Source organism: Pseudophryne corroboree, chromosome 9 (genome assembly GCF_028390025.1).
Source record: "Pseudophryne corroboree isolate aPseCor3 chromosome 9, aPseCor3.hap2, whole genome shotgun sequence".
NCBI lineage: Eukaryota > Metazoa > Chordata > Amphibia > Anura > Myobatrachidae > Pseudophryne > Pseudophryne corroboree.
The window spans coordinates 24,990,918-25,018,668 of NC_086452.1; the positions used below are offsets into that span (position 1 = coordinate 24,990,918).

The 27,751-nt window shown below is 50.3% G+C and overlaps 1 protein-coding gene across 2 annotated transcripts in view; it reads left to right on the plus strand.

The window, feature by feature from the left end:
- The window catches only part of LRRIQ3 (leucine rich repeats and IQ motif containing 3), an 87,968-nt gene that overhangs the window by 25,341 nt on the left and 34,876 nt on the right, over window positions 1-27,751 (plus strand). Inside the window, exons 3-5 of one of the 2 annotated variants that reach the window (XM_063939086.1) lie at window positions 12,070-12,393; window positions 22,873-23,006; window positions 26,438-26,582. In XM_063939086.1, the coding sequence (XP_063795156.1) occupies window positions 12,070-12,393; window positions 22,873-23,006; window positions 26,438-26,582 (603 nt within the window). The remainder of the gene's footprint in view (window positions 1-12,069; window positions 12,394-22,872; window positions 23,007-26,437; window positions 26,583-27,751) is intronic. The other variant, XM_063939087.1, reaches the window with a different exon arrangement.

The following is a 27,751-nucleotide window of genomic DNA, read 5'->3' on the forward strand; positions in this document are numbered from 1 at the left end:
TTGAGCCAACTTGGAAGCTGACGGAAGACCGGTAAGAGGAATGAAGTGTGCCATCTTGGTGAACCGGTCAACTACCACCCAGATGGTATTAAACTTGTTGCACATGGGCAAATCTGTAATAAAATCCATCGACAAATGGGTCCATGGTCGACGGGGAACAGATAGTGGAACCAGTTGCCCCGCAGGCGACTGGCGGGATACTTTATGTTGAGCACACTTTGGGCAAGATGCAATAAACTCCAAAACGTCCTTTTTCAGGGTTGGCCACCAATAGGACCTAGAGATAAACTCCAGGGTTTTTTGGATACCTGTATGTCCGGCAAAGCGGGAAGCATGGGCCCAATGCATGAGCTTCTTCCTTAGTGTCGGCTTCACAAAACTTTTCCCTGATGGGGGCGTAGAGTCCATCCCTACCGTGGAGAATGCCAACGGATTTATAATAGGATGCTTGTCTGAAGACTCTGACTCATTTTCTTGCTCCCATGAGCGAGAAAGGGCATCGGCCTTGCGATTCTGAGAGCCCGGACAGAACTGGAGTTTAAAGTCGAACCTGGAAAAGAAAAGTGCCCATCTGGCCTGGCGAGGGTTGAGACATTGTGCGCCTTTCAGATATAGAAGGTTCTTGTGGTCTGTAAGGATGGTGATTGAATGAGAAGCTCCCTCCAACAGATATCTCCACTCCTCTAGAGCGAGCTTGATGGCTAGCAACTCCTGGTCGCCAATGGCATAGTTGCGCTCCGCTGGGGAGAACTTCCGTGAGAAGAAACTGCAAGGATGTAAATGGCCATCTTTAGCCCTCTGAGATAACACCGCTCCTACTCCAACGGAGGAGGCATCCACCTCTAAGATGAAAGGAGAGTCGATGTCAGGCTGTTTCAGGACAGGCGCAGAGATGAACCTCTGTTTTAAAAGATGAAAAGCTTGCATGGCTTCTTCAGACCACTTGGACGGGTTAGCACCCTTCTTGGTGAAAGCAGTAATAGGCGCCACAATGGTGGAAAAGTCTCGTATAAACTTTCGGTAATAATTGGCGAACCCTAAGAACCTCTGGACCCCTTTGAGGGTTAAGGGTACCGGCCAATTCTGGATTGCTTGTAGTTTCTCAGGATCCATCTCTAGTCCGGAACCGGACACAATGTACCCTAGAAACGGAATGGACTTGACTTCAAAGACGCATTTCTCTAATTTGCAATAGAGATGATTGACACGGAGACGGGACAGAACCTCCTTTACCCAAAAACGATGTTCCTCTAAATTGTTGGCAAAAATGAGGATATCATCTAGATAGACCACGACATGACGGTATAGAATGTCTCTGAAAATCTCATTGACGAAATGCTGGAAGACAGCTGGAGCATTGCTCAATCCGAAGGGCATGACGAGGTACTCATAATGTCCGTCACGGGTGTTAAATGCGGTCTTCCACTCGTCACCCTCACGGATCCGGATGAGATTGTATGCACCTCTCAAGTCCAGCTTTGTAAAGATGGTAGCTCCGCTAACTCTGTCAAAGAGCTCAGTAATCAGGGGTAAAGGATAGCGGTTCTTGATGGTAATGTCGTTCAAACCTCTGTAGTCGATGCACGGCCGCAGACCACCATCTTTCTTTTTTACAAAAAAGAAGCCTGCGCCGGCTGGAGAAAAAGAAGGTCGAATGAACCCCTTTGCTAGGTTCTCTTTAATGTATTCCTCCATAGAATGCGTCTCCGGCAGAGACAACGGATAAGTTCGGCCTCGAGGTGGAACCTTCCCTGGAACGAGATCAATCGGGCAGTCCCATTCTCTATGAGGAGGAAGGATATCAGCAGAAGCTTTACTGAACACATCCGTGAAATCTTGATATGGAGGAGGTGGAACATCAGACGACCTGGGGGAGGAAGAACAGACAGGCAACACTTTAAACAAACATGTCTCAGCACAGGAGGGACCCCATGCCAGAATTTGCGTAGCCGTCCAATCAATTGTAGGATTGTGAAGACGGAGCCATGGAAGGCCCAGGACCACAGGATGTGTGGCTCTTGGAATCACTAAAAGTGAAATAAGTTCGGAATGAAGAACTCCCACTCTCAGACGAACTGGTAGAGTCCTTAGAGCAATAACTGTATCAAAAATTTTACTGCCATCCACGGCAGTTAAGGAAAAGGAGGAAGGAAGTCTCTCGGTGGGTAGGGACCACCGTTTAACATAGGCTTCGGTAATAAAGTTCCCAGCTGCTCCTGAATCCAGGAGGGCAATGACGTTCTGATAACGTTGAGCAATTCGAAGCGAGACTGGGAGATTACAATCTTGAGGAGATGGAGAGGAGATCATTACTCCTAGCCGGCCCTCTCCTTGGCGAGCTAGGATTTGGAGTTTCCCGGACGTTTGGGACAGGCATTAATAGTGTGAGACGGAGCTGCACAATACAGACAGAGAGACTCAGAGAGACGTCTTCGGCGCTCAGCAGGAGTTAAACGGGAACGGCCAATTTGCATGGGTTCATCTTTAGTTGGTGACAGTTGGCGAGGAGGAGGAGCAGAAGATTTTGGAGCAGATGATCTTCCACGCTCAGTTGCTCTCTCTCTGAAACGTAAGTCAACTTTCGTACAAAGTGAGATTATCTCATCTAACTTGGAGGGTAAGTCTCTGGTAGCTAACTCATCTTTAATACGCTCGGATAAACCATGCCAGAATGCAGCATACAGGGCCTCGTCGTTCCATGCCAGTTCAGATGCCAGAATCTGGAACTGTACAAGATATTGTCCTACAGTACGTGATCCCTGGCGTAAATGGAGAATCTCAGACGAAGCTGAAGTTACCCGGCCTGGCTCGTCGAAGATGCGCCTGAATGTTGACACGAAGGCAGTGTAAGAAGATAGCAGGGTGTCGGACCTCTCCCATAACGGTGATGCCCAGTCGAGGGCTGAGCCACTGAGAAGAGAGATGATGTAGGCAATTTTTGTACGGTCACTGGGAAAATTGCCAGGTTGTAGCTCAAACTGAATCTCACACTGGTTGAGAAATCCCCTGCAGAATCTTGGAGATCCGTCAAATTTTGCTGGCGTTGGAAGATGAAGACGTGGAGCAGAAACGGGTAAGGTGGGTGGGGTTATAGTTGGAGTCACGGTGGTTGACGCCCCAGATGCGCCTGATCCACGGAGAGTTGTCTGAATCCCATCCAGCCGAGTAGAGAGATCCTGGAGGCAGCGGATGATGTGGCCCTGTGCAGCCTCCTGATGTTCAAGTCGGGCTGCCAGTTCTTGCATCGGCCTGGCCGCTTGATCCTGGTCTCCGGCTGGATTCATTAGGTCAGTGCTTACTGTCACAACTGAGGGCCTGAGCTGACGGAAGGCAGCCTCAGTTGTAGGGGCTGAGATGGACCGGAACCTGGGAGGTTGTATCAGACCCCTGGACATGTAAGTAACATGAAGAGAAACCGCCCGAAGGCGTGACCACGACAACTTGAGTAAAAGTCAATGATATTTATTTATGACAAACTCCATGCATCACAGTAGCAGTAAAAAGAAACATAAAAATCAGCAGAGAAATAATAATACAGTTCCTGGGTACTACAGGGTGGCAGGGGCCACAGAGCTCTGGTGGTATGAGACAGTTCTTATTATCTGCAAGTTGGAAAGTCCTTACCAGGCTCAACTGTAGCAATGAGGAAAGCCCAGGGTCGTACCAGCTGGTGTTCCAGGGAAAGCTGGACTGCTGTAGATAAAATGCTGCTGTGGGTACTGGTTAGAACCAGACAGGTGTTGGCACGGAGTGGATACTGGCTGGAACCAGTTAAATAATAAGTAAAGCTTGAGAGCGATGCAATATAGATGAAATGTAGAATTTGAGAGCGGAGAAATAATAAATACCGGTGGATAGTGGTAAACTGCAGAAAGGACACCAGCCCTTTAAGAGAAGCTGTACACTGCTGGAAGCTGAGCTGGAAGCAGGTGATGTTGTAGCTGGAAACAGGTGAGTCCAGAATGGATCGGAGAGTCAGGCTACACCGCAGATGGAATGCTGGTGCGGGTCTCTATAGCAGAAGTCTGGAGACAGGAGCTGGAACCTGGAAGACAATCACAGGAGAGAGACAAACTGGAACTAGGTTTGACAACCAAAGCACTGACGCCTTCCTTGCTCAGGCACAACCTATTTATACCCGCAGCAAGGAAGGCATTGGCTAGGCAATTATGCAAATTAATAATACTGACAACGGATTGGTAGGAAAGATCAGCTGACAGAATCCAAGATGGCTGCGCCCATGCAGACACTTGGAGGGAAGTTTGGATTGTAATCCATGTGGTCTGGAAAACAGTAATGGTGGCGCCGGCCACCGGAGACAGGAGACGCCAGGCTGACAGATGCACATCCGACCACGCGGACACAGCGGAGGCCGCGGCTGACGTAATCACCACTCTGAATGCAGAAGCTCAGGGACGGCGGCGGAGGCCGCGGGAGACGCCATGCCAGATGTATAAGGCGTTACTGTGACTGCGTCCAGAGAGACAGGAGAGGATGCGGGAATGTGCACATCAGGATAACAGATGGGATCCGGTCCTGGAGCGCTGAGCCAGCCTTAGGAGGCATCTGATAGGTAAGAAATGGCGTCCAGATACCCGGATCGTGACAGGAGGTCTCTGACTAGAGAAGACAACTCCCTGGCTTTCTCCTCCGGGAGAAACACTTTTTTCTGGGCCGTGTCCAGAATCATTCCCAGGAACATTAGACGTGTCGTGGGGACCAGCTGTGACTTTGGGATATTCAGAATCCAGCCGTGCTGGCTCAGCACTTCCTGAGATAGTGCTACTCCCACTAACAACTGTTCCTTGGATCGTGCCTTTATTAGGAGATCGTCCAAGTATGGGATAATTAAAACTCCCTTTTTTCGAAGGAGTATCATCATTTCCGCCATAACCTTGGTAAATACCCTCGGTGCCGTGGAGAGTCCAAACGGCAGCGTCTGGAATTGGTAATGGCAGTCCTGTACCACAAATCTGAGGTACTCCTGGTGAGAATTGTAAATGGGGACATGCAGGTAAGCATCCTTGATGTCCAGGGATACCATGTAATCCCCCTCGTCCAGGCTTGCAATAACCGCCCTGAGCGATTCCATCTTGAACTTGAATTTTTTTATGTATGTGTTCAAGGATTTCAAATTTAAAATGGGTCTTACCGAACCGTCCGGTTTCGGCACCACAAATAGTGTGGAATAGTAACCCCGGCCTTGTTGAAGTAGGGGTACCTTGATTATCACCTGCTGGGAATACAGCTTGTGAATCGCTGCTAGCACCGCCTCCCTGTCTGAGGGAGCAATCGGCAAGGCGGATTTTAGGGAACGGCGGGGTGGAGTCGCCTCGAATTCCAGCCTGTATCCCTGGGATGCTATTTGAAGGATCCAGGGATCCACCTGTGAGCGGGCCCACTGATCGCTGAAATTCCTGAGGCGGGCCCCCACCGTACCTGGCTCCGCCTGTGAAGCCCCACCGTCATGCGGCGGACTTGGAAGAGGAAGCGGGGGAGGACTTTTGTTCCTGGGAACCTGCTGTTTGCTGCAGCCTTTTTACCCTGCCTCTGCCTCTTGACAGAAAAGACCCTCCTTTTCCCCGCTTGTTTTTCTGGGACCGAAAGGACTGAACCTGATAAAATGGCGCCTTCTTAGGCTGAGGGGACATGGGGTAAAAATGCTGACTTCCCAGACGTTGCTGTGGAAACTAGGTCGGAGAGACCATCCCCAAATAATTCCTCCCCCTTATAAGGCAAGACTTCCATGTGCCTTTTGGAATCTGCATCTCCAGTCCACTGGCGAGTCCATAAGCATCTCCTAGCAGAGATAGATAATGCACTTATTTTAGATGCCAGTCGGCAGATTTCCCTCTGTGCATCTCTCATATATAAGACTGAGTCTTTTATATGGTCTATGGTTAGCAGGATCGTGTCCCTGTCTAATGTGTCCATATTTTCTGACAGTTTATCTGACCACGCAGCGGCAGCACTGCACATCCATGCTGACGCAATAGCTGGTCTGAGTATAATGCCTGAGTGTGTATATACAGACTTCAGGATCGCCTCCTGCTTTCTATCAGCAGGTTCCTTAAGGGCGGCCGTATCCTGGGACGGTAGTGCCACCTTTTTAGACAAACGTGTGAGCGCTTTATCCACCCTCGGGGGTGTTTCCCAACGTAACCTATCCTCTGGCGGGAAAGGGAACGCCATTAGTAGCTTCTTAGGAATTACCAATTTCTTATCAGGGGAAGCCCACGCTTCTTCACACACTTCATTTAATTCATCTGACGGGGGAAGGTAGTTTTTTCTCCCCAAACATAATACCCTTTTTTGTGGTACCTGGATGTAAATCAGAAATATTTAACACCTCTTTCATTGCCTCAATCATGCAGTGAATGGCCTTAACGGGCATTAAATTTGACTCATCGTCGTCGACAATGGTGTCAGTATCCGTGTCGACATCTACTTGTGCCACCTGAGATAACGGGCGTTTCAGAGCCCCTGATGACTTTTGAGACACCTGGACAGGCACGAGCTAAAGACTCGGCTGTCCCACAGTCAACATGTCGTCAAATTTTTTTTTATGTAAGGAGTCTATACATGCACTCATTTCCTGCCATAATACCATCCACTCAGGTGTCTGACCCCCAGGGGGTGACATCCCTGCTAAAGGCATCTGCTCCCCCTCCACATCATTATCCTCCTCAAACATGTCGACACAGCCGTACCGACACACTCCACACACACAGGGAATGCTCAAATAGAGGACAGGACCCACAAAAGCCCTTTGGGGGGACAGAGTAAGAGTATGCCAGCACACACCAGAGCGCTATATATATACAGGGACTAACTGAGTTATGTCCCTAATAGCTGCTTTTTATATAATATACTGTATACAGTGCCAATTTTAATGCCCCCCCTCTCTTTTCCCTCTTACTGTACTGTAGAATTGCAGGGAAGAGCCAGGGAGCTTCCTTCCAGCCGAGCTGTGAGGGAAAAAATGGCGCCAGTGTGCTGAGGAGATAGGCTCCGCCCCTTTTTCGCGGCCTATTCTCCCGCTTTTTATGGGATTCTGGCAGGGGTATTTATTTATTTACCTCATATATAGCCCCAGGGGCTATATATTGAGGTATTTTAGCCAGCCAAGGTATTTTTATTGCTGCCTCAGGGCGCCCCCCCCAGCGCCCTGCACCCTCAGTGACCGGAGTGTGAAGTGTGTATGAGGAGCAATGGCGCACAGCTGCAGTGCTGTGCGCTACCTTGGTGAAGACAGGATGTCTTCATGCCGCCGATTTTCCGGACCATCTTCTTGCTTCTGGCTCTGTAAGGGGGACGGCGGCGCGGCTCCGGGACCGAACATCAAGGCTGGGCCTGCGGTCGATCCCTCTGGAGCTAATGGTGTCCAGTAGCCTAAGAAGCCCAATCCGGCTGCAAGCAGGCGAGTTCGCTTCTTCTCCCCTTAGTCCCTCGCTGCAGTGAGCCTGTTGCCAGCAGGTCTCACTGAAAATAACAAATTCTAAGACTATAACTTTCTAAGAGCTCAGGAGAGCCCCTAGTGTGCATCCAACCTCGGCCGGGCACGAAATCTAACTGAGGCTTGGAGGAGGGTCATAGTGGGAGGAGCCAGTGCACACCAGGTAGTCTAAGATCTTTCTAGAGTGCCCAGCCTCCTTCGGAGCCCGCTATTCCCCATGGTCCTTACGGAGTTCCCAGCATCCACTAGGACGTTAGAGAAAATAAATTAAAAACTCATATCGACCTTTTGACCTGTCAACCTAGAACATGTCGACCTAGAGACCCTGTTGACCTAGAAACCCTGTTGACCAATAGTTACTATCTACCTTCCATACCACACCCGCTTCGCTCGCCGTGCTTCCGGCAAGGTGGCTATCTCCGCTACCGACGCGCTCCCACAGTTTACTATTTACAGTCGTAGTCCACGTGGCTAGTAAATCAAGCAAACGTTAGAAAACATGTACCCCCACCAAAAAAACCCAAACTTGTGTTGATTATTTGTATGTCAACTATTATCATGTTGACATTTTAAACCTGCTGACCTTTGTCACATGTTGACCTTAATGTATGTTGTATTTCATCTGACGACCTTTTGCACCTAATGACCTTTTGTACATGTATACCTAATGCAGGTTGACCATTTGGTGTCGACTGGTTGACTGCCGACCTAGGGGTAAATTTACTAAAGGTTCAAAAATGAAACGTGGTTCTGTTGCCTGTAGCAACCAATCAGATTCTGTTTATCATTTTTTAGGATGTAATAGAGAAATGATAGATAGAATCTGATTGGTTGCTATGGGTAACATCGCTACTTTTCATTTTTAGAACCTTTAGTAAATTTACCCCCTAGACAATATTATCCAGATACAACATTCATTCGTGTCCAGGTATAAAGGGATAATATGGTAAGCTGTGTCAGATGTATTTCTCACTACTAGAAGTTGGATTCTTATGAGCTGTTATTTTTTTATTTATATGGTGCCACAAGGGTTCCGTAGCGCTGTACATAGTGGAAGGAGGATACAGCACAATGACATAGGGGGTCATTCCGAGTTGATCGCACGTAGCAACTTTTTGCTGCCTGTGCGATTAACTAGACGCCGCCTATGTGGGAGTGTATTTCTGCATAGCAGGGCTGCGATCGCTTGTGCAGCCCTGCTATGCTAAAAAAGTTTCCTGTAAAAGAAGACCAGGGTAAGAGTTACTCACCCTGTGCGATCGTTCCAGCGATGCAGGTCCTGGAATTGACGTCAGACATCCGCCCTCCAAACGCCTGGACACGCCTGCGTTGGACTCACCACTCCCCGAAAACGGTGAGTTGCCGCCTGGATCCGCCTTCCTCCTGTCAATCTTCCTGCGGTCGCCAGGCAACAATGCACATGCGCAATGCGGCCGCCGCGCATGTGCAGTTCCGACTCAATCGCACGGCTGCGAGAAAGTGCAGTGTGCGATCGGGTCGGAATGACCCCCATAGTACACAGGTGATCCTACAGGATAGGAAAATACAAATTCACAACTGTACAAATATAGATGATTACAATGGGGGTAATTCAGATCTGATCACAGCAGCAAATTTGTTAGCAAATGGGCAAAACCATGAGCACTGCAGGTGGGGCAGATGTAACATGTGCAGAGAGAGTTAGATTTGGGTGGGTTATTTTGTTTCTGTGCAGGGTAAATACTGGCTGCTTTATTTTTACACTGCAATTTAGATTTCAGTTTGAACACACCCCACCCAAATCGAACTCTCTCTGCACATGTTACATCTGCCCCACCTGCAGTGCACATGGTTTTGCCCAACTGCTAACAAATTTGCTGCTTCGATCAACTCAGAATTACCCCTAGGTCCCTGATTAGGAGTTGTTGTACTGTGCGTTGTTTTTAGGTGTGCACATGTGTAAAAGCCACACTGCAATGTCACTAGTAGTGCCCTAAAAAGGGGGAAGGGGGTGGAAGCGGTTAGTCACCAAGCCAATAGGAGCTGTTTGGCATCGGTGTCTCAGGGGCGGGCTGATCCATTATGATGTTGTGCACCCGGTGGGCTTGCTGCTCCTGCTGACAACCGGTGATGTTGGGTAGCACATGGGGGTGTTGTCAGTGGTATCGAGAGAGGGGGGGAGAGGGTACAAATTAACCGGACCCAGGTCTGATGGAGGGGCCCAGTGGGGGCCCCTCCCCCTTACATGGCAGCAGCAGCTGCAGCTCTTATTCTCAGCCCAGCACAAGATGCTGTGAGCTGGGCTGCAATGTGGCCATGGAGGAGCTTAAAATACCATTTTTTCCAGTATGTTTTTCTAAGTGTGCATGACCACGCCTCTTGTGATTAGGCCACCCCCCCTGAAAAGAACCGGGGCCCGGCCCAGCTCTCTACTGCCCTGGGTGTGGTTGGTGGTGTCCGGTCCAGTTTCTCTTTGCCAGTATCAGGTAACTTTATATTAGCCCTGCTTTCATCTGTTACAGAGGGAGGGACACAAGTACAAGTGTGAGATCACACTCAAGGACTGCCAGTGTGTCAGCCTCCCACTCACTCACACTCCACCAAGAGTTCACACTCTCATTTTTTTATTAGCGAACTGACTGGGGAAACTTCCTGTGTAAGGACAACGCGAGCAGTTTCATTGCAACAGCATAATTTGTTTCATCTCTGCTTTCTCCCGGCTGACGGTACTTTTAATCACGTCCATACGTTTGATTAGGTGACCACATTGTCCATTGTTGCATGAATGAAAAATGTGAAAAATAAATTAATTGAAATATAAATTTTCTTTGGAGTGCCAGGAAAATCTTTCGGCTTAAAGAGGATTAATTCCCCAAATACATTTTTCTCATATGTTGTGCAAAATGAAAATATAATTAACCTCTTACATTTTGTTCCATTAAAAATAAAAATAAAACTTATTTATAAAATGTACTTGTCTTCACCTTGGACAAGGGCAAGTCATTGCTTTCAAAATATTCAACAATCAGCCGTCAGGCTGTTGTGGAACTACACATCCCAGCATGCCCTGCCTGCTATTCGTGCATGCTGGGTTGTGTAGTTCACCAACAGCCGGAGGACTGTTACCCCTGGCGTAAAGGTTTAGGAGCCTATTTATCGTTTAATATTTGTAGCATATAGCCAGACAACACCCATTTTCATGCAAATATTAAGTATCACCCTAATGTATGAACGAGGGACCACAGTAGATATCTCCGATTTCTGACATCAGATTTACCAAAGTCTGGAATGTAGTGCTGTGGGCTAGTGATGAAGGCTCCCGTCTACCACGCTGAGAGTCCCGGGTTAGATTCCCAAAGTACCAGGCATTGTACACCTTGAATATTATTGTACTTCTGAGGCTCATCTGAATACTGTCAACCTCAAAAGAGGCATCAGTGTATTATTGGAATAGTTCAGCGATGAAAAGTACCTGTTTTAGTAGGTTGTAACAAAAAGGGAAAAAACAATAAGGGTCACTTCTAAAACCTGGCCTAGGGCCTCCAAGGGGATTACGTTGTAAAACTCATACATATGAGTCCCTGTTAGCTTCCATGTTAATAGAGGTTCTGAGTACACAAGTGAAGCCATTGAGGTAAAAGTCCACCAAAAACTTGAAGCTGTGATGACAGGCACCATTGCTGTCTGCTGGTATTTCTGTAGTAGAGAGGAGGCCATCACTGGAGGATTCAGTCCTTGGGATGGCCCAACAGATGGGGGAGAACCGGAGTGCTTCTCACCAATTTTTTTTTTAGTTTTATGGATCCCATGTCCCAGTACTGATCAGTTAAAAAAAATATAATAATATTTTATCTAACTTGATTAGAAGCCAAGGTCTTGCAAACCATTGTCCATCTAACTTGATTAGAAGCCATGGTCTTGCACACCATTGTCCAAATACACTTCCCTTCAACTCATTAGCAAAGCTTGAATGCAATAGGCATGACAAATGGAATAATAATTAAAAAAAAATATTTGTTCAAAAAAATTATCAGCATTTTGTTTCTTGTACAGGTTCTTGTTTGTGTTGAAAGTGGAGTGCACGACCGAGCAGACTCCATTTTGCTACTCCTCCATGGAAGCTTCATTCCCTGTACCAAGATGGCCCTGAAGCTCCTACTGAGCATGTGCAGAGCCATCTTGGGACTGTGCTAGTGTGCCACAGTGGAAGACAGTAGTCTTCCACTTATCTCCGGTGAGACCTAAGATTACCTCCAATATAGACATTATTCCAGGATCCTGCACCCCTACCCGATATCTACATACACTCACCAGCTGATGAGCTGTATGACACCCCGCTCCGCTCTCTCTACTGCACCAGTGTGTATAACAGTGAGTACGGCTGTTCCTGCTTTATCTTCAATAGAGCCACTCCCCTGATTAAGTAACAGGACTGTTCCTAGTTGTAAGCCATCCGCTGTTGTGTACAGAAACACTGCTACATCCTCAGGCCCGTACACACATATTTGTAACATTTTAAAGATCCAGTGCTATGGAAATGTGTTACCTTGATGACTAACACAGCAGTCTATTCTCCATGCGGTGCAATATGTGAGGCCCTGGTGGCCACAGCTCATGATATTTGTCTTTTTCAGATACAGAATCTTCCAGGGAAGGAATTTTGGAAGGCGTTGGAGAAGCTGAAACTCCTTTATCTGCACAATAATCAGATCAGCAATCTGAGTAACGTTGAGTCGTTGTCCTACTGTCCGGCGCTGGCCGGGCTCACACTATACGACACCCCGCTGAGCCTGCAGAAGGGTTACCGCCACATCGCGGTTAACAGCATATGGTCATTAAAAGCCTTCGATAACTTTGTTATTTCCGATGAGGAGATTATTGAAGCCTGGACGCTCCATGGCAGGTTCAAGGCTCTGTGTCCCGATTTACACCTCAACTTGTTACCGGCGCCCAGCAAGGTACCGTAAGATTCTTCCTTTTACCCTGGAATACGCACTAACAGTGTGACGCTTGTCTTACAGGTAAATAACTAGGTCGGCAGGTGAAAAGGTCGACATGAGTTTTTCAATTTTTTTTCTTTTCATTTTTGGACCTTTTCATACTTTCCGATCCACATGGACTACGACTGGGAATATTAACCTGTGCCGAGCGCAGCAGTAGCAGAGGGGGGGAAAGTTCACTAATTGGGGTCACTTTACGAAGAAAATGACAGCAAAAAAAGTAAAAAAAAAACCTCATGTCGACCTCTTGACCTGTCGACGTAGTATATGTCGACCTAATGACCCTGTCGACCTAATGCATGTCGACCTAAGTTGTGTCGACCCAACGACCCTTACCCGCATAAGCAGGAACATGTATAGAATGTGCTTGATTTCTGCAAACATTGGGGGCGATAATCCCCCCTTATGCCCGAAATGGCAGATGTCTGTACACAGCCCTATAGAAGGGGCGGATTTAGGGGTCAAGCCGCCCCTAGGCACATCATTGGCTGCCCCTGCCCCACAATAAAGCAATCTCCCCCTTCATTTTGGGGCCAGACTGGATGCCTCAAGACCGCCAAAGCAGCCCCAACCTCACCCTACTACCGCCTCCTGGACCACAATTTTCTGCCCATCGTCCCACTCCCATCATTTGCTAAATAAAATATAAAAAAAAAATCAGAGTGAGAAAAAAAAGAGAATCACCTAATCTCATCAGCCTGGTGTGCCGCCCCCCACCACTTGCCGCCCCTAGGTGCCTCGCGTCATCAGCCTGGTGTGCCGCCCCCCACCACTTGCTGCCCCTAGGTGCCTCGCATCATCAGCCTGGTGTGCCGCCCCCCACCACTTGCTGCCCCTAGGTGCCTCGCGTCATCAGCCTGGTGTGCCGCCACCCACCACCCCTAGGTGCCTCGCGTCATCAGCCTGGTGTGCCGCCCCCCACCACTTGCTGCCGCTAGGTGCCTTGCATCATCAGCCTGGTGTGCCGCCCCCCACCACACGCCGCCCCTAGGTGCCTCGAGTCATCAGTCTGGTGTGCCGCCCCCCACCACTTGCTGCCCCTAGGTGCCTCGCGTCATCAGCCTGGTGTGCCGTCCCCGACCACTTGCTGCCCCTAGGTGCCTCGCGTCATCAGCCTGGTGTGCCGCCCCCCACCACTTGCTGCCCCTAGGTGCCTCGCGTCATCAGCCTGGTGTGCCGCCCCCCACCACTTGCCGCCCCTAGGTGCCTTGTGTCATCAGCCTGGTGTGCCGCCACCCACCACTTGCCGCCCCTAGGTGCCTCGCGTCATCAGCCTGGTGTGCCGCCCCCCACCACTTGCCGCCCCTAGGTGCCTCGCATCATCAGCCTGGTGTGCTGCCCCCCACCACTCGCTGCCCCTAGGTGCCTCGCGTCATCAGCCTGGTGTGCCGTCCCCCACCACTCGCTGCCCCTAGGTGCCTCGCGTCATCAGCCTGGTGTGCCGCCCCCCACCACTTGCTGCCCCTAGGTGCCTCGCGTAATCAGCCTGGTGTGCCGCCGCCCACCACTTGCTGCCCCTAGGTGCCTCGCGTAATCAGCCTGGTGTGCCGCCCCCCACCACTCGCTGCCCCTAGGTGCCTCGCGTCATCAGCCTGGTGTGCCGTCCCCCACCACTCGCTGCCCCTAGGTGCCTCGCGTCATCAGCCTGGTGTGCCGCCCCCCACCACTTGCTGCCCCTAGGTGCCTCGCGTAATCAGCCTGGTGTGCCGCCCCCCACCACTTGCTGCCCCTAGGTGCCTCGCGTCATCAGCCTGGTGTGCCGCCCCCCACCACTTGCTGCCCCTAGGTGCCTCGCGTCATCAGCCTGGTGTGCCGCCGCCGCCCCCCACCACTTGCTGCCCCTAGGTGCCTCGCGTCATCAGCCTGGTGTGCGGCCCCCCACCACTTGCTGCCCCTAGGTGCCTCGCGTCATCAGCCTGGTGTGCGGCCCCCCACCACTTGCCGCCCCTAGGTGCCTCGAGTCATCAGCCTGGTGTGCCGCCCCCCACCACTTGCCGCCCCTAGGTGCCTCGCGTCATCAGCCTGGTGTGCCGCCCCCCACCACTTGCCGCCCCTAGGTGCCTTGCGTCATCAGCCTGGTGTGCCGCCCCCCACCACTTGCCGCCCCTAGGTGCCTCGCGTCATCAGCCTGGTGTGCCGCCCCCCACCACTTGCCGCCCCTAGGTGCCTTGCGTCATCAGCCTGGTGTGCCGCCCCCCACCACTTGCCGCCCCTAGGTGCCTCGCGTCATCAGCCTGGTGTGCCGCCCCCCACCACTTGCTGCCCCTAGGTGCCTCGCGTCATCAGCCTGGTGTGCCGCCCCCCACCACTTGCTGCCCCTAGGTGCCTCGCGTCATCAGCCTGGTGTGCCGCCCCCCACCACTTGCTGCCCCTAGGTGCCTCGCGTCATCAGCCTGGTGTGCGGCCCCCCACCACTTGCTGCCCCTAGGTGACTCGCGTCATCAGCCTGGTGTGCTGCCCCCCACTACTTGCTGCCCCTAGGTGACTCGAATCATCAGCCTGGTGTGCCGCACCCCACCACTTGCTGCCCCTAGGTGCCTCACGTCATCAACCTGATGTGCCGCCCCCCACCACTTGCTGCCCTTAGGTGCCTCGCGTCATTAACCTGGTGTGCCGCCCCCCACCACTTGCTGCCCCTAGGTGCATCGCGTCATCAGCCTGGTGTGCCGCCCCCCACCACTTGCTGTCCCTAGGTGCCTCGCGTCATCAGCCTGGTGTGCCGCCCCCCACCACTTGCCGCCCCTAGGTGCCTCGCGTCATCAGCCTGGTGTGCCGCCCCTAGGTGCCTCGCGTCATCAGCCTGGTGTGCCGCCCCCCACCACTTGCCGCCCCTAGGTGCCTCGCGTCATCAACCTGATGTGCCGCCCCCCACCACTTGCCACCCCTAGGTGCCTTGCGTCATCAGCCTGGTGTGCCGCCCCCCACCACTTGCCGCCCCTAGGTGCCTCGCGTCATCAGCCTGGTGTGCCGCCCCCCACCACTTGCCGCCCCTAGGTGCCTCGCGTCATCAGCCTGGTGTGCCGCCCCCCACCACTTGCCGCCCCTAGGTGCCTCGCGTCATCAGCCTGGTGTGCCGCCCCCCACCACTTGCCGCCCCTAGGTGCCTCGCGTCATCAGCCTGGTGTGCCGCCCCCCACCACTTGCCGCCCCTAGGTGTCTCGCGTCATCAGCCTGGTGTGCCGCCCCCCACCACTTGCCGCCCCTAGGTGCCTTGCGTCATTAGCCTGGTGTGCCGCCCCCCACCACTTGCCGCCCCTAGGTGCCTCGCGTCATCAGCCTGGTGTGCCGCCCCCCACCACTTGCCATCCCTAGGTGCCTCGCGTCATGAGCCTGGTGTGCCGCCCCCCACCACTTGCCATCCCTAGGTGTCTCGCGTCATCAGCCTGGTGTGCCGCCCCCCACCACTTGCCGCCCCTAGGTGCCTCGCGTCATCAGCCTGGTGTGCCGCCCCCCACCACTTGCCGCCCCTAGGTGCCTCGCGTCATCAGCCTGGTGTGCCGCCCCCCACCACTTGCCATCCCTAGATGCCTCGCGTCATCAGCCTGGTGTGCCGCCCCCCACCACTTGCCGCCCCTAGGTGCCTCGCGTCATCAGCCTGGTGTGCCGCCCCCCACCACTTGCCGCCCCTAGGTGCCTCGCGTCATCAGCCTGGTGTGGCGCCCCCCACCACTTGCCGCCCCTAGGTGCCTCGCGTCATCAGCCTGGTGTGCCGCCCCCCACCACTTGCCGCCCCTAGGTGCCTCGCGTCATCAGCCTGGTGTGCCGCCCCCCACCACTTGCCACCCCTAGGTGCCTCGCGTCATCAGCCTGGTGTGCCGCCCCCCCACCACTTGCCGCCCCTAGGTGCCTTGCGTCATCAGCCTGGTGTGCCGCCCCCCACCACTTGCCGCCCCTAGGTGCCTCGCGTCATCAGCCTGGTGTGCCGCCCCCCACCACTTGCCGCCCCTAGGTGCCTCGCGTCATCAGCCTGGTGTGCCGCCCCCCACCACTTGCCGCCCCTAGGTGCCTCGCGTCATCAGCCTGGTGTGCCGCCCCCCACCACTTGCCGCCCCTAGGTGTCTCGCGTCATCAGCCTGGTGTGCCGCCCCCCACCACTTGCCATCCCTAGGTGCCTCGCGTCATCAGCCTGGTGTGCCGCCCCCCACCACTTGCCGCCCCTAGGTGCCTTGTGTCATCAGCCTGGTGTGCCGCCCCCCACCACTTGCCGCCCCTAGGTGCCTCGCGTCATCAGCCTGGTGTGCCGCCCCCCACCACTTGCCATCCCTAGGTGCCTCGCGTCATGAGCCTGGTGTGCCGCCCCCCACCACTTGCCGCCCCTAGGTGCCTCACGTGCCTAGTGGGAAATATAGCACCACCCTATAGGGTGGAGAAGAAAATCCAGAGATCTCAGGGCTACAGTAAGTGTGACACTCGCGGGGTGAGCCACCTTGCGGCTTATTGTGTTGACCCCATTGTAATAGGAACAACCCAGGTAATGCACCCGATAGCGGTCTGTGTATTTCAGAAGAAGCGAGCGCTTGTTGCATGCTGAATACAGTACGACATAACCAGGTCTGCTGATTGGCCCTATTTGAGAAAGGGATCTGCAAAATGTGTGGAAGCTACTGCCAGGTACAGAGACCAGGTCAGGTCGTATGACTGCGCTACGCTGTGTTCATTATAGCAGCGTAGGAGCTTTCCCTGAAGCACGCAGACTAGTATCTGGCGTATTGAATTCTGAATGGAAGAACTGAGATTTACCATGGTTCAAGGGGCCTGAATCTCAACTGCGTGTAGTGCAGTCACAATTCCGGAATCCTACAGAGAACCAAATTCTGATGCAACTCTTCTCCCGAGTTGTAGGAATCTTTGTGATCACACTACCCCTAGCCCTCTGGTCACAAGAGCAGCTGCCATCACTACCAACGGTACTTACCCCTAATCCAGGCTAGGGCAGGGAGAGATGACTGACAATGGCCAATGGCACCCAGTGCAGAACTCAGGTAGGTAGGGACTCTGGCTACATGCCCACAGCACACCCAGTCAGCGTTTCTATATATGTAAATTACCTGCTGCCACCAGAGCCGGCCATAGGCATAGGCAAACTAGGCAATTGCCTAGGGCATTTGATATGCCTAGGGGCATCAGCAGCTTCTGCTGATTAAAATGATATGCAGCATGCCTATATTCTGTGTGTAGCATTTCATATGCAGATACAGCCGCAGTCTCACAGCAGAAGCTGTTTGAGCATCCTAGCCACATAACAATGGAAATAAGATGCATTTTCATAAAAAAAATGAGGCAAGATTTATGAGGACACATCTGTATCCAAACAGAGACAGAGGTCACAGTGTTAGTGGCAGTGTGAGTGCTGTGTGTATGTGAGTGGGTTGGTTGTGCAGTAGTGTTCGGAATATGTGTAAGGAGCATTGTGTGTGTCATGTAAAAATGCATTAATAATGTGCAACATATGTGTAAGGGGCACTATGTGTGTCTTTATGTGTGTAAGAGCATTAATAATATGCGGCATATGTGTAACAGGGTACTACTGTATGTGTGTCGTGTATAGGGGCACTAAAAATGTGCAGCAAATGTGTAGGGGGCACTATGTGTGTCATTATGTGTATAAGGGCATTAATAATGTGCGGCATATGTGTAAGGGACATTATGTGTAAAAGGGCATTAATAAAGGTTGTTATAATGTGTAAGGCGCATTATGTGTATAAGGACATTAATAATGTGTCTCATATGTGTAAGGGGCATTACTGTGTGGAATTATGTGTGTAAATGCATTACTAATGTGTGGCATTGTGTATAAGGTACTCTACTATGTGGTGTTGCGTATAGAGAGGGCACTACTATGTTGTCTAATGTGAATAAAGAGCAAAAGGGTGTGGTATAATGTGAATAAGGAGCAATTCAGTGTGATGTAATGTGAATAAGGGGCTCTACTGTGAGGAGTAACGTTTATAAGGTAAAGTGATACTACTGTGGGATGTAATATGAATTATGGATACTATTGCATGATCAAATGTGAATAAAGTTGCAGTACTGTGTGGCGTAATTGGAATTGGGGTTACTATTGTGTGACCATGCCCCTTGCCAGCAAAAACACACCCCTTTTTGGGCTGTGCGCCAAGTGTGCGAACTGTTCCTATTTAAAATATAGGGGGTACAAACACCAAAATAAGGACTGCTATGGGTGAGGGGTGATGGTGCTGGGAAAGAGGTGCAAGGTCAGAGGTGGAACCAACGGTGGTGCTAGGGGGCACCAGCCAAAATCTTGCCTAGGGCATCATATTGGTTAGGGCCGGCTCTGGCTGCCACCCACTAACTCCCAATGTGTACAAATATCTCAAACAACAGAACATAGGGGGTAATTCAGACCTGATCGCAGCAGGAAATTTGTTAGCTATAGGGCAAAACCATGTGCACTGCAGAGGGGTGGGGTGGGGGTGGGGGGCAGATATAACATGTGCACAGAGAGTTAGATCTGGGTGGGTTATATTGTTTCTGTGCAGGGTAAATACTGGCTGCTTTATTTTTACACTGCACTGGGCAGCGATTTTTGCTGTCCTGCAATCAGATAGTCGCCGCCTACAGGGGGAGTGGTTTTTCGCTGTACAAGTGTGCGATCGCATGTGTAGCAGAGCTGCACAAACTGATTTTGTGCAGTCTCTACGCAACCCATGACTTACTCTTATTGTGTGATGGAATCCTGCTGATCGGGGCCGGAACTGACGTCAGACACCCTCCCTGAAAACGTCTGAGCCCACCTGCGTTTTTCCGGACACTCCCTGAAAATGTCACTTGCCACCCACAAACGGCCTCTTCCTGTCAATCTCCTTGCGAATGCCCATGCGAATGGATCCTTTGCCCCATCCCGTCGCAGGGCGCCAATGTTAGTTGCAGCCGTGCGATGTGTCAGCCCGGTGCGGTGCATGCGCAGTTTGGATCTGATCGCCCGCTGTGCAAAAACGCACAGCAGTGATCAGATCTAGATGACCCCCATGGATTTGACCATTAGCTAACAAATTTGCTGCTGCGATCAGATCTGAATTAGGCCCATAGTTAAACTGAATTGGTTGTATTAATTAGAATATCTAGGAACAGCGGCCTAAAGCTCAGGGGAAAGTAGCGAACTTGTATAGTTCTTGTGTTTAATGGGCCGGATTCAGTGGTGCAAGCAGTTTCATGAGCATTGGACTTGCGAAAATATGCTAGTGACTCACCAGCCGCCTTGTGCGCAGTGACGGCCACTGCGGCATCTCACTTCCGCTGCTCATGCACATAAGCGGAAAGTAACATAAGGAAAAGTGAATACACATCAGTCGGACGCACCCAACCTCGTTACTCTGAACAATCTGAACAACAGACCGAGTGGCTCTTCTAAGACGCCGGAGCTTCTCCAACTGTGAACGAATGTGCAGTGTGATATTAGGAAGCCAAAGATAGACAGAGGAACCCAGCAATGGGCAAAGAAATTTAAGGTAGGACAGAGGAATACAGTGATTTAGAGAGGAGCCAGTTATGGACAAAGGAACCCAACATTGGACACAGTAAACCAACAATGGACAAAGGAGCCCAGGGATGATCAGAGGAGCCCAGCAATGGAGATAGGAGCCCAGCAATGGACAAGACAGTGCAGAAATGGACACAGGAGCCCAGGAATGGACAGAGGAACCCAACGACTGATAGAGGAGCCCAGCAATGGACAAAAGAGACAAATTGGGTAGAGGAATCCGGGAACGGACAGAGCAACCCTATTATTGATAGAGGAGACCAACAATGGACAGAGGAACACGGCAATGGATGGAGGAGCCAGCAATGTACACAGGAACACAGTGATCGACAGAAGAGCCCGGGGCTGGACAGAGGAACCCAGTAATAGACTGAGGAGCCCAGGGCTTGACAGAGGAACCCAGTAATAGACTGAGGAGCCCAGGGCTGGACAGAGAAACCCAGTAATAGACTGAGGAGCCCAGGGCTGGACAGAGGAACCCAGTAATAGACAGAGGAGCCCAGGGCTGGACAGAGGAACCCAGTAACAGACTGAGGAGCCCAGGGCTGTACAGAGAAACCCAGTAATAGACAGAGGAGCCCAGGGCTGGACAGAGGAACCCCATTATTGATAGAGGAGACCAACAATGGACAGAGGAACACGGCAATGGATGGAGGAGCCAGCAATATACACAGGAACACAGTGATCGACAGAGGAGCCCAGGGCTGGACAGAGGAACCCAGTAATAGACTGAGGAGCCCAGGGCTGGACAGAGGAACCCAGTAATAGACTGAGGAGCCCAGGGCTTGACAGAGGAACCCAGTAATAGACTGAGGAGCCCAGGGCTGGACAGAGGAACCCAGTAATAGACTGTGGAGCCCAGGGCTGGACAGAGGAACCCAGTTATAGACAGAGGAGCCCAGCTGTGAATTATTCAGTTTCCTTAAGACTCTGTCTTTTGTAGTCTATATGAAAACATATTTATAATGGAGCATTATGGGGTTGCTTTAAGGTAGGTAGCTCTTAGCTTAGACATATTGTAGTAGGGAGCCATTATCATGTGGCTCTTTGCTGGTTAATCATAGACCCAGATTGGGGTAATGGAGGTGTGAGGTGTGGTGCCCCTGGATTGGCTAGGCTGGATGGCTCTAGTGTGGCATACCTTTACACTCTATTAACACTTATCACTTACTTACACTATTTCTTCAATATTTTAATTACATCTAATTTTTTGTATCACTTTCTGTATATAGCTTCGGCTTCCTAACACTAATTTATTAACACTATACTTTTTTCACTGGTATGCTGCCCTGGGCTTTCTGGCTTATGCTGATTTTTGGGGTGCTGCACCCTGCACCTAGATATAGCACTAGGGACCCCGATATACAGAGAGGCCTTGACGTGGCTTGGGGGCTTACTCATACAATTGCGCAAATATATGTAACTGAGATCTCTGAATTCTAATATTGTGTGGGATTTAAATCTGGTTACTGGTATCATTCAGGGTGCTGGGGGAAACAAAATGCCTTTTTTTCTAACATATTTATAATTACAGGATCCACTAGTCCCAGTCAGGGAATGATAACAGTAAAAGAATCCTGTCTGATCTATCCTGAGAAACAGGGTCGGACTGGCCCACAGGGGAACCCACCGATGGGCCCCACTGCCCACCTCCTCCTCTAGGGATTAGGTTCCAAACTGTATCCTAGTGCACTTTAATTATACATTATACATCTGTTACCTTATACTGTACAGGACTATGGGCCCAGCCCATGGAGTGGTCTTCAGTTTGCCGGCTGTCGAGATCCCGGCGCACAATATACCGGCACTTTATCTCCCTCTTGGGGGTCCACGACCCCCCTGGAGGGAGAATAAATAGCGTGGCGTGCTTAGGTCACCACCGTGCCTGCAGCGTGGCGCACCACCGTGCCTATAGCATGGCGAGCGCAGAAAACCCGCAAGGGGCTCATTTGCGCCCGCCACTCTGTTGGTATGCCGGCAGTCGGGATTCCGGCGCCGGTATGCTGGTCGCCGGTAGCCCGGCCGCCGGCATACCATACTACACCCCAGCCCATGCACTCTTACAGTTAGCGGGGCCTCTGTTGTGGTTGGCCACACCTCCACTATTGCCTGGCCACACCCTTAAACATGGGCCCCTACCACTGCATTGCCGACACTGTTGAGTAATATAGCTGGCTGTGCATGTTATAATCTGCTCTTAACTTCTTATACAGTATTTTTGAATTGTATAGAAAACCAAAACATGTATAGGTGGGAATATTAAAAACAACCAAATGTAGATTTCCGCATCAATCAATAATATGATCAGGAATGGTGCAAAAATAACAATAGATTAATTGTTCTGTGTCCGGTTTTTCTTTTTAAACTTGACAGTTTTTCAGAAATTGCAATCAAAACTTGCGGTTCGTAATTATAAATGGATCTGATTGTTATTTATCCCATAACATAAGAATGTGCTGCTCTGTGACCGTCCCTATCAAAGCAGACAAATGAGATTGTCACAACAAGGCGGCTTTTATTTGCGGACGGCAGCTGGCACATAAGCAGATATATAACACGCCACACTCAGAAAGAAATCAGTATCTTCCACCGTCCGGCTTATCCGGTCGCCTTGTTATAGGAATGTTGTTAAGTGAAACATTAGTACTTGGGTTATGTCTAGGTGTAAAGGTTAGGAAATCCCCTGTAGACCGTACCAGTAAATTGCTTTGCCTTTCAATAATCCTTTCTCGTCTTCCTTTACCGCACTCTATAGGCTGCAGGCGTAACACATTAATTGGACAATACTTTATTAGGAACTTAAAACCCATCGCAACTGAAAGCTGTCCATGTCACGTCTTCAATATTTCACGGCTGAGTCTGAAACGAGCCTCGGCGCGGTGCCTCGCTGATAGGGCGTCGAGCGTCGCATTGATTTTGCCCTTGTTTTGTTGCAGGACTTCTGCTTGCAGAATGACATGAAGGTTGTGAACGAAATCATTAGAAAAATCAATGGCATCCTTGCACGGTGTTCCCCTGTGCTAATTGTCCAGAAGTGGATACGCGGATATTTAGTGCGCAGGAGACTGGGGTACGTGTCATACTTTCACATCATTTTATGTTTGTTTTGAGCGAGGCAACAACAACAACCCAAAAAAAAAAAAAAAACACATTTCAGAAAGTGGTTTATGCCCCTATAAAGCTTTCGGGCCCCAGCGACTCATGAACATACCGCTGTATAACAATAATAGCCTTCTATAAAGGGCCCGAAGTTCCCTTAGCCCTGTTCTTTTGGGTGACATAAAGTCTTAAGTAACAAAGCCTGGAGGATATGAACACTGAAAATATGCTTCCTCCGTCGTTCCCGGACTGTAACGGGCTGGAAGAGCATAAAATGCTGATTCCACCTGACTCTGTGCTCTCTTACACTATGAATACAGGTAACTGGGGTCACCTATAGTATCAGGTGCAACGTTTAACCGAGCGCTCCTGTTCTCTGCAGATCCGCATACATTATTGTAAAGGCAGTAACACAGGCGTTCTTGGGTACATTTACTAAGCAGTGATAAGAGCGGAGAAGTGAGCCAGTGGAGATATTTCCCCATCAACCAATCAGCAGCTCTGTATCATTTTATAGTATGCAAATTATAGATGTAACGTCAGTGCTGATTGGTTGCCATGGGCACAATCCTCAGTGCCACGAACAGGTCGTGTTTTCTGAATTTCTGTCTGTGGGAGCAGGCGGGACAATTACTGACCCAGCATAATAGATTAACTCACCCGGGCATGATTAAAGAAATTAAAAAAACATTAAAAACATTAAAAACATGACCTGTGGGTGATACTTGGAAATCAGGGTTGAGAACCGCTGTACTAACAAATATATACCTACCCCCTTACCCCACACACTGTGGAACTCTGCAGCTTGCAGGTAGGACGGTGGTACAGTGTCCAAAAATCAGGACTGTCCCTACGAAAGCAAGACGGTTGGGGGGGGGGGGGGTGTATTTATCAAACAATGGGGGAGATTTATCAAAGCTTGGAAAAGGATAAGGTGGAGAGAGATAAAGTACCAACCAATCAGCTCCTAACTGCCATGTAACAGGCTGTGTTTGAAAAATGACAGGAGCTGATTGGTTGATACTTTGGGGCAGATTTACCAGCAAATGATATCCTTGTTATCACTCGTTTTGAATGTTAAATGGTGCCCCAACTAATCAGCGACTAACTGTCATTTTTCAAACACATAACATGAGCTGATTGGCTGGAATACCATTTAACATTCATAACGAGTGATAGCAAGAATATCACTTGTTGGTAAATCTGCCCCTTTATCTTTCCCCAAGGCTTAGTACATAGACCCCTTTATCTCTCTCCACATTACCTGTCTCCAATTGAAGAAATCAGAGGCGGCACTCAGAGGCTTTGAAAACAGTGAAAAACTATATTCGTGAGGTCAACGTTTCGGGGACCACCTCCCCGTCTTCAGGACAAACACACAGTGAAACAGTGAACATTAAATACACACTTACCCCCCTCCTCCTTCCGATCTCCCCGCCAGCGCCCGCCGCAGCCACGCCAGCCGCACTTCCTGTCCGGCGTTCTGTGTGTATCACCTGAGGCGGAAGTGACGTCGCGTTGACCTGCGGGCCGCGTGACCATGGCAACGCTGGGGGGGGGGAAAGAGAAGTGAGCACATGAACTTCCGTATTACATAACATCTGCAAACCCATACTTGTTATACACGCATTAAAATATGACAGTTATTACCTAACTACCATAAATATGTTAAATTAGAATATAATAAATATATCATTAAAACCTGCAATAATACATATAAGCACCATTTGTCCGGAGCTCAATTCATGTGACCACATTTCCCCCATACTACCACCTGTATGTAGTTCCCTCTAGTGATTAAGACCCGTACATCAAGATAATTGGTTGATGACAGGATAAGTGATACCAAATATATCATATTTGTTTGTGCAAAAGCCCACATCTAAATTAACGTGTATCTTAAACTAGTGCATTTGACGTTTCTCTCAATGTTAAATGTTCTTTTGGCTACTAAACTGCCTTACTAACTCCCCTCTTACCAATCAGCCCTCTCCATTTATGTCACGTGTTTTTATACCACGCATTCTATGTATTTGGTACCCCTTCACTCTAAAGGGTCTCTAGGTCGACATTGTTTCTAGGTCGACAGGTCAAACGGTCGACATGAGTTTTTTTAAAATATATTTTTTAACTTTTCCATACTTTATGATCCACGTGGACTATGATTGTGAATAGTAACCTGTGCCGAGCGCAGCAGTAGCAGAGCGAGGCACCTTGCCCGAAGCATGGTGATCGAAGCAAGCTATGCGATGGGACGCGGTGCACTAATTGGGGTTCCCGGGCACTGTACGAGAAAACAACACCAAAAAAACATTAACAACTCATGTCGACCTTTTAACCTGTCGACCTAGAGACTCTGTCGACCTAGCATCCCTATCGACCTAGTTACTGTCGACCAATAGTGGTTGACCCTATGAACCACACCCGTTTGTTTTCAGGTGAAATCCAGAAAATACTATTAGATCCTCTGCTTTCGGTCTCAAAAGCAGCTCAGAGTTTGTATGGGGGCTGCTAAAATGCTGATTTTACCGCGCTTGGTCCTGGTAGATAACACTGTAAAGTAGATAACATTGGCTCCTATGGGATACAGCCGCAGAAGTTACCAAGAGAGGGATTAATCGCTTTACTTTTGCACATGGCAGCGACCTTTTCATACACCCGGGTATTACCTCATTTCTTACTGCGCCGATAAGCAGCGATACAAACTTATAATTATCATGACCATTGTCTTGATAATTAATATATATGCCCCTAAAAGAGATATTATGGGATATACTTTGCCAAATTGACTTTGATCAACAACTCGGATGTTATCTGGATATGAAGTAGTTAGTGTGGGACAGAACTTGTGTATTTATATTATAATGATGAATAACAGTAAATGTTTCAGTCTGCATTTTCTTCTTTTAATTGCGTTGCCTTCTCATTTACATGCAGAGGACACACCAGCAGCACCACCAGCGGCAGCAGCAGTGAGTCTGCACTGTTTGGCTTTGGTACTGTAGCGTTCTCTGACAGCCCGGCCCTGTGACGCAGTGTCACCTCAGTGCCCATCATCTGGGTAATACTCCTGAGTTTTCCTGCGGGAGACGCCTGTCTCGGTGAAGAGTTAGGAGCTGAAGGAAAGCTCGGACAGAGGAGGTGGCTGAGAGATAGCTGGGAGCTAAATAGAGGACTGGGACTTAAGGGAGAACTGATGGGGACATAAAAAAGAAAAATAAAGTATCCATATACCAAATAAAATAAGATACAGAAAATCCAATCTTCAGTATGGCCGCAATACACATCTCCATTATTGATGCACGGGGTCACAAGGCGACTTTTCATCCTTCATATATTACCCCAGGCTTCGGATATTTGCACAGTATACTAAATATAATATGTTGTGTGTATATTTTGTAGACTTATTCCTCATCTGGAGATGCAGAGGAAGAAATCACATTACCAGCGTAGAGGAAGTGTGGAGGAGGAGAGGAAGACCAAAGTGATGCCTAATAACTTGCCAGCCCTACAGATAAGCCACAGAAAGCTGCCCGCGATTACACAGGTACATGGTCCAAGTGCAACACCCATCTATCTCCGGCTGCGTCACAGGACTGCTAAATATATGGGTGATATCAAATAAATATAGAAAAATAAGTAATTATATGTATTATATCCACACAGTATGTGTGTGTGTGTGTGTGTGTGTGTGTGTGTGTGTGTGTGTGTGTGTATGTATCTCCTATATATTAGCCCAGATCTGTGACTTTGTGCCTCATTTGCTAACGCTGGGTGGAGTCACAACACTGGGCGGAGTTAGTCAAATGAGTCACAGATCTGGGCAAATCTATAGGAGACTAGGAGCAGAAGCAGATGGTATGGGCATGGCACAGTCAGGGGTGCATACCTCCCAGCTTTCTTCAGGCAGAAGGAGGGACACACGCGCGGTGAAAAGGGGCGTGGTCAACGAAAATGGGGCGTGGCTTCACCGGAGGACCCGCAGTCGCGAGCCACGCCCCTGTTTTCGGCAGAGAGGGGGCATGCCCAGCGCTCTGTGAGCTGCTGGCATGCCCCCAGGGGCGGATTATGAGTCCGGGGGGCCCAGGGTACTTGAGACAGGGGGGCCCTATCTCATTGCTGTGCCTGCTGCGGGTTCGGGGGCGTGGCCTAATCACGGCCCGCATGGTCACGCCCCTTTAAGCAAATTCCGGGGTTTTGGTTTTTTTATGGGATTTTGGCCCCTCAGCTAGGGGTAAATCCAGAGGGGGAGGTCGTTCCCCCCCTACACACCCGCACAGGCAAAAGAAAGCAGGGAGGCAGCAACACCACAGACCTGCCAACACGCAGCAGCGTGTGCTGACTGTAGCACAATGCTGCTGCTGTTGCTGGCAGGACGGGGGAGCTTCAGAGCTGGGACATAGCTACTCCAGCTGGGGGCCCCCCTAAAACTGTGAGGCCCGGGGTACGTACCCCCTGGGCCCCCTCTTAATCCGGCTCTGTGATGGACCCCCCCCCCCCTTTAATCCGTACCCCCTGATGTCCCCTCTTCTCCTGTCTCCACTGAATAGACGCTGTGCGCATGCGCACAGCGTCTATTCACCGCTGCTCTGCTAAGCAGAACAGCGAGTACAGGAGCTTCCCAACTGCCCCCCCCCCCCCACACCGCGGGACACTGCGGCCCGCGGGTGGGACAGCGGGACAGACCCCAAAAAATGGGACTGACCCGCGAAAATC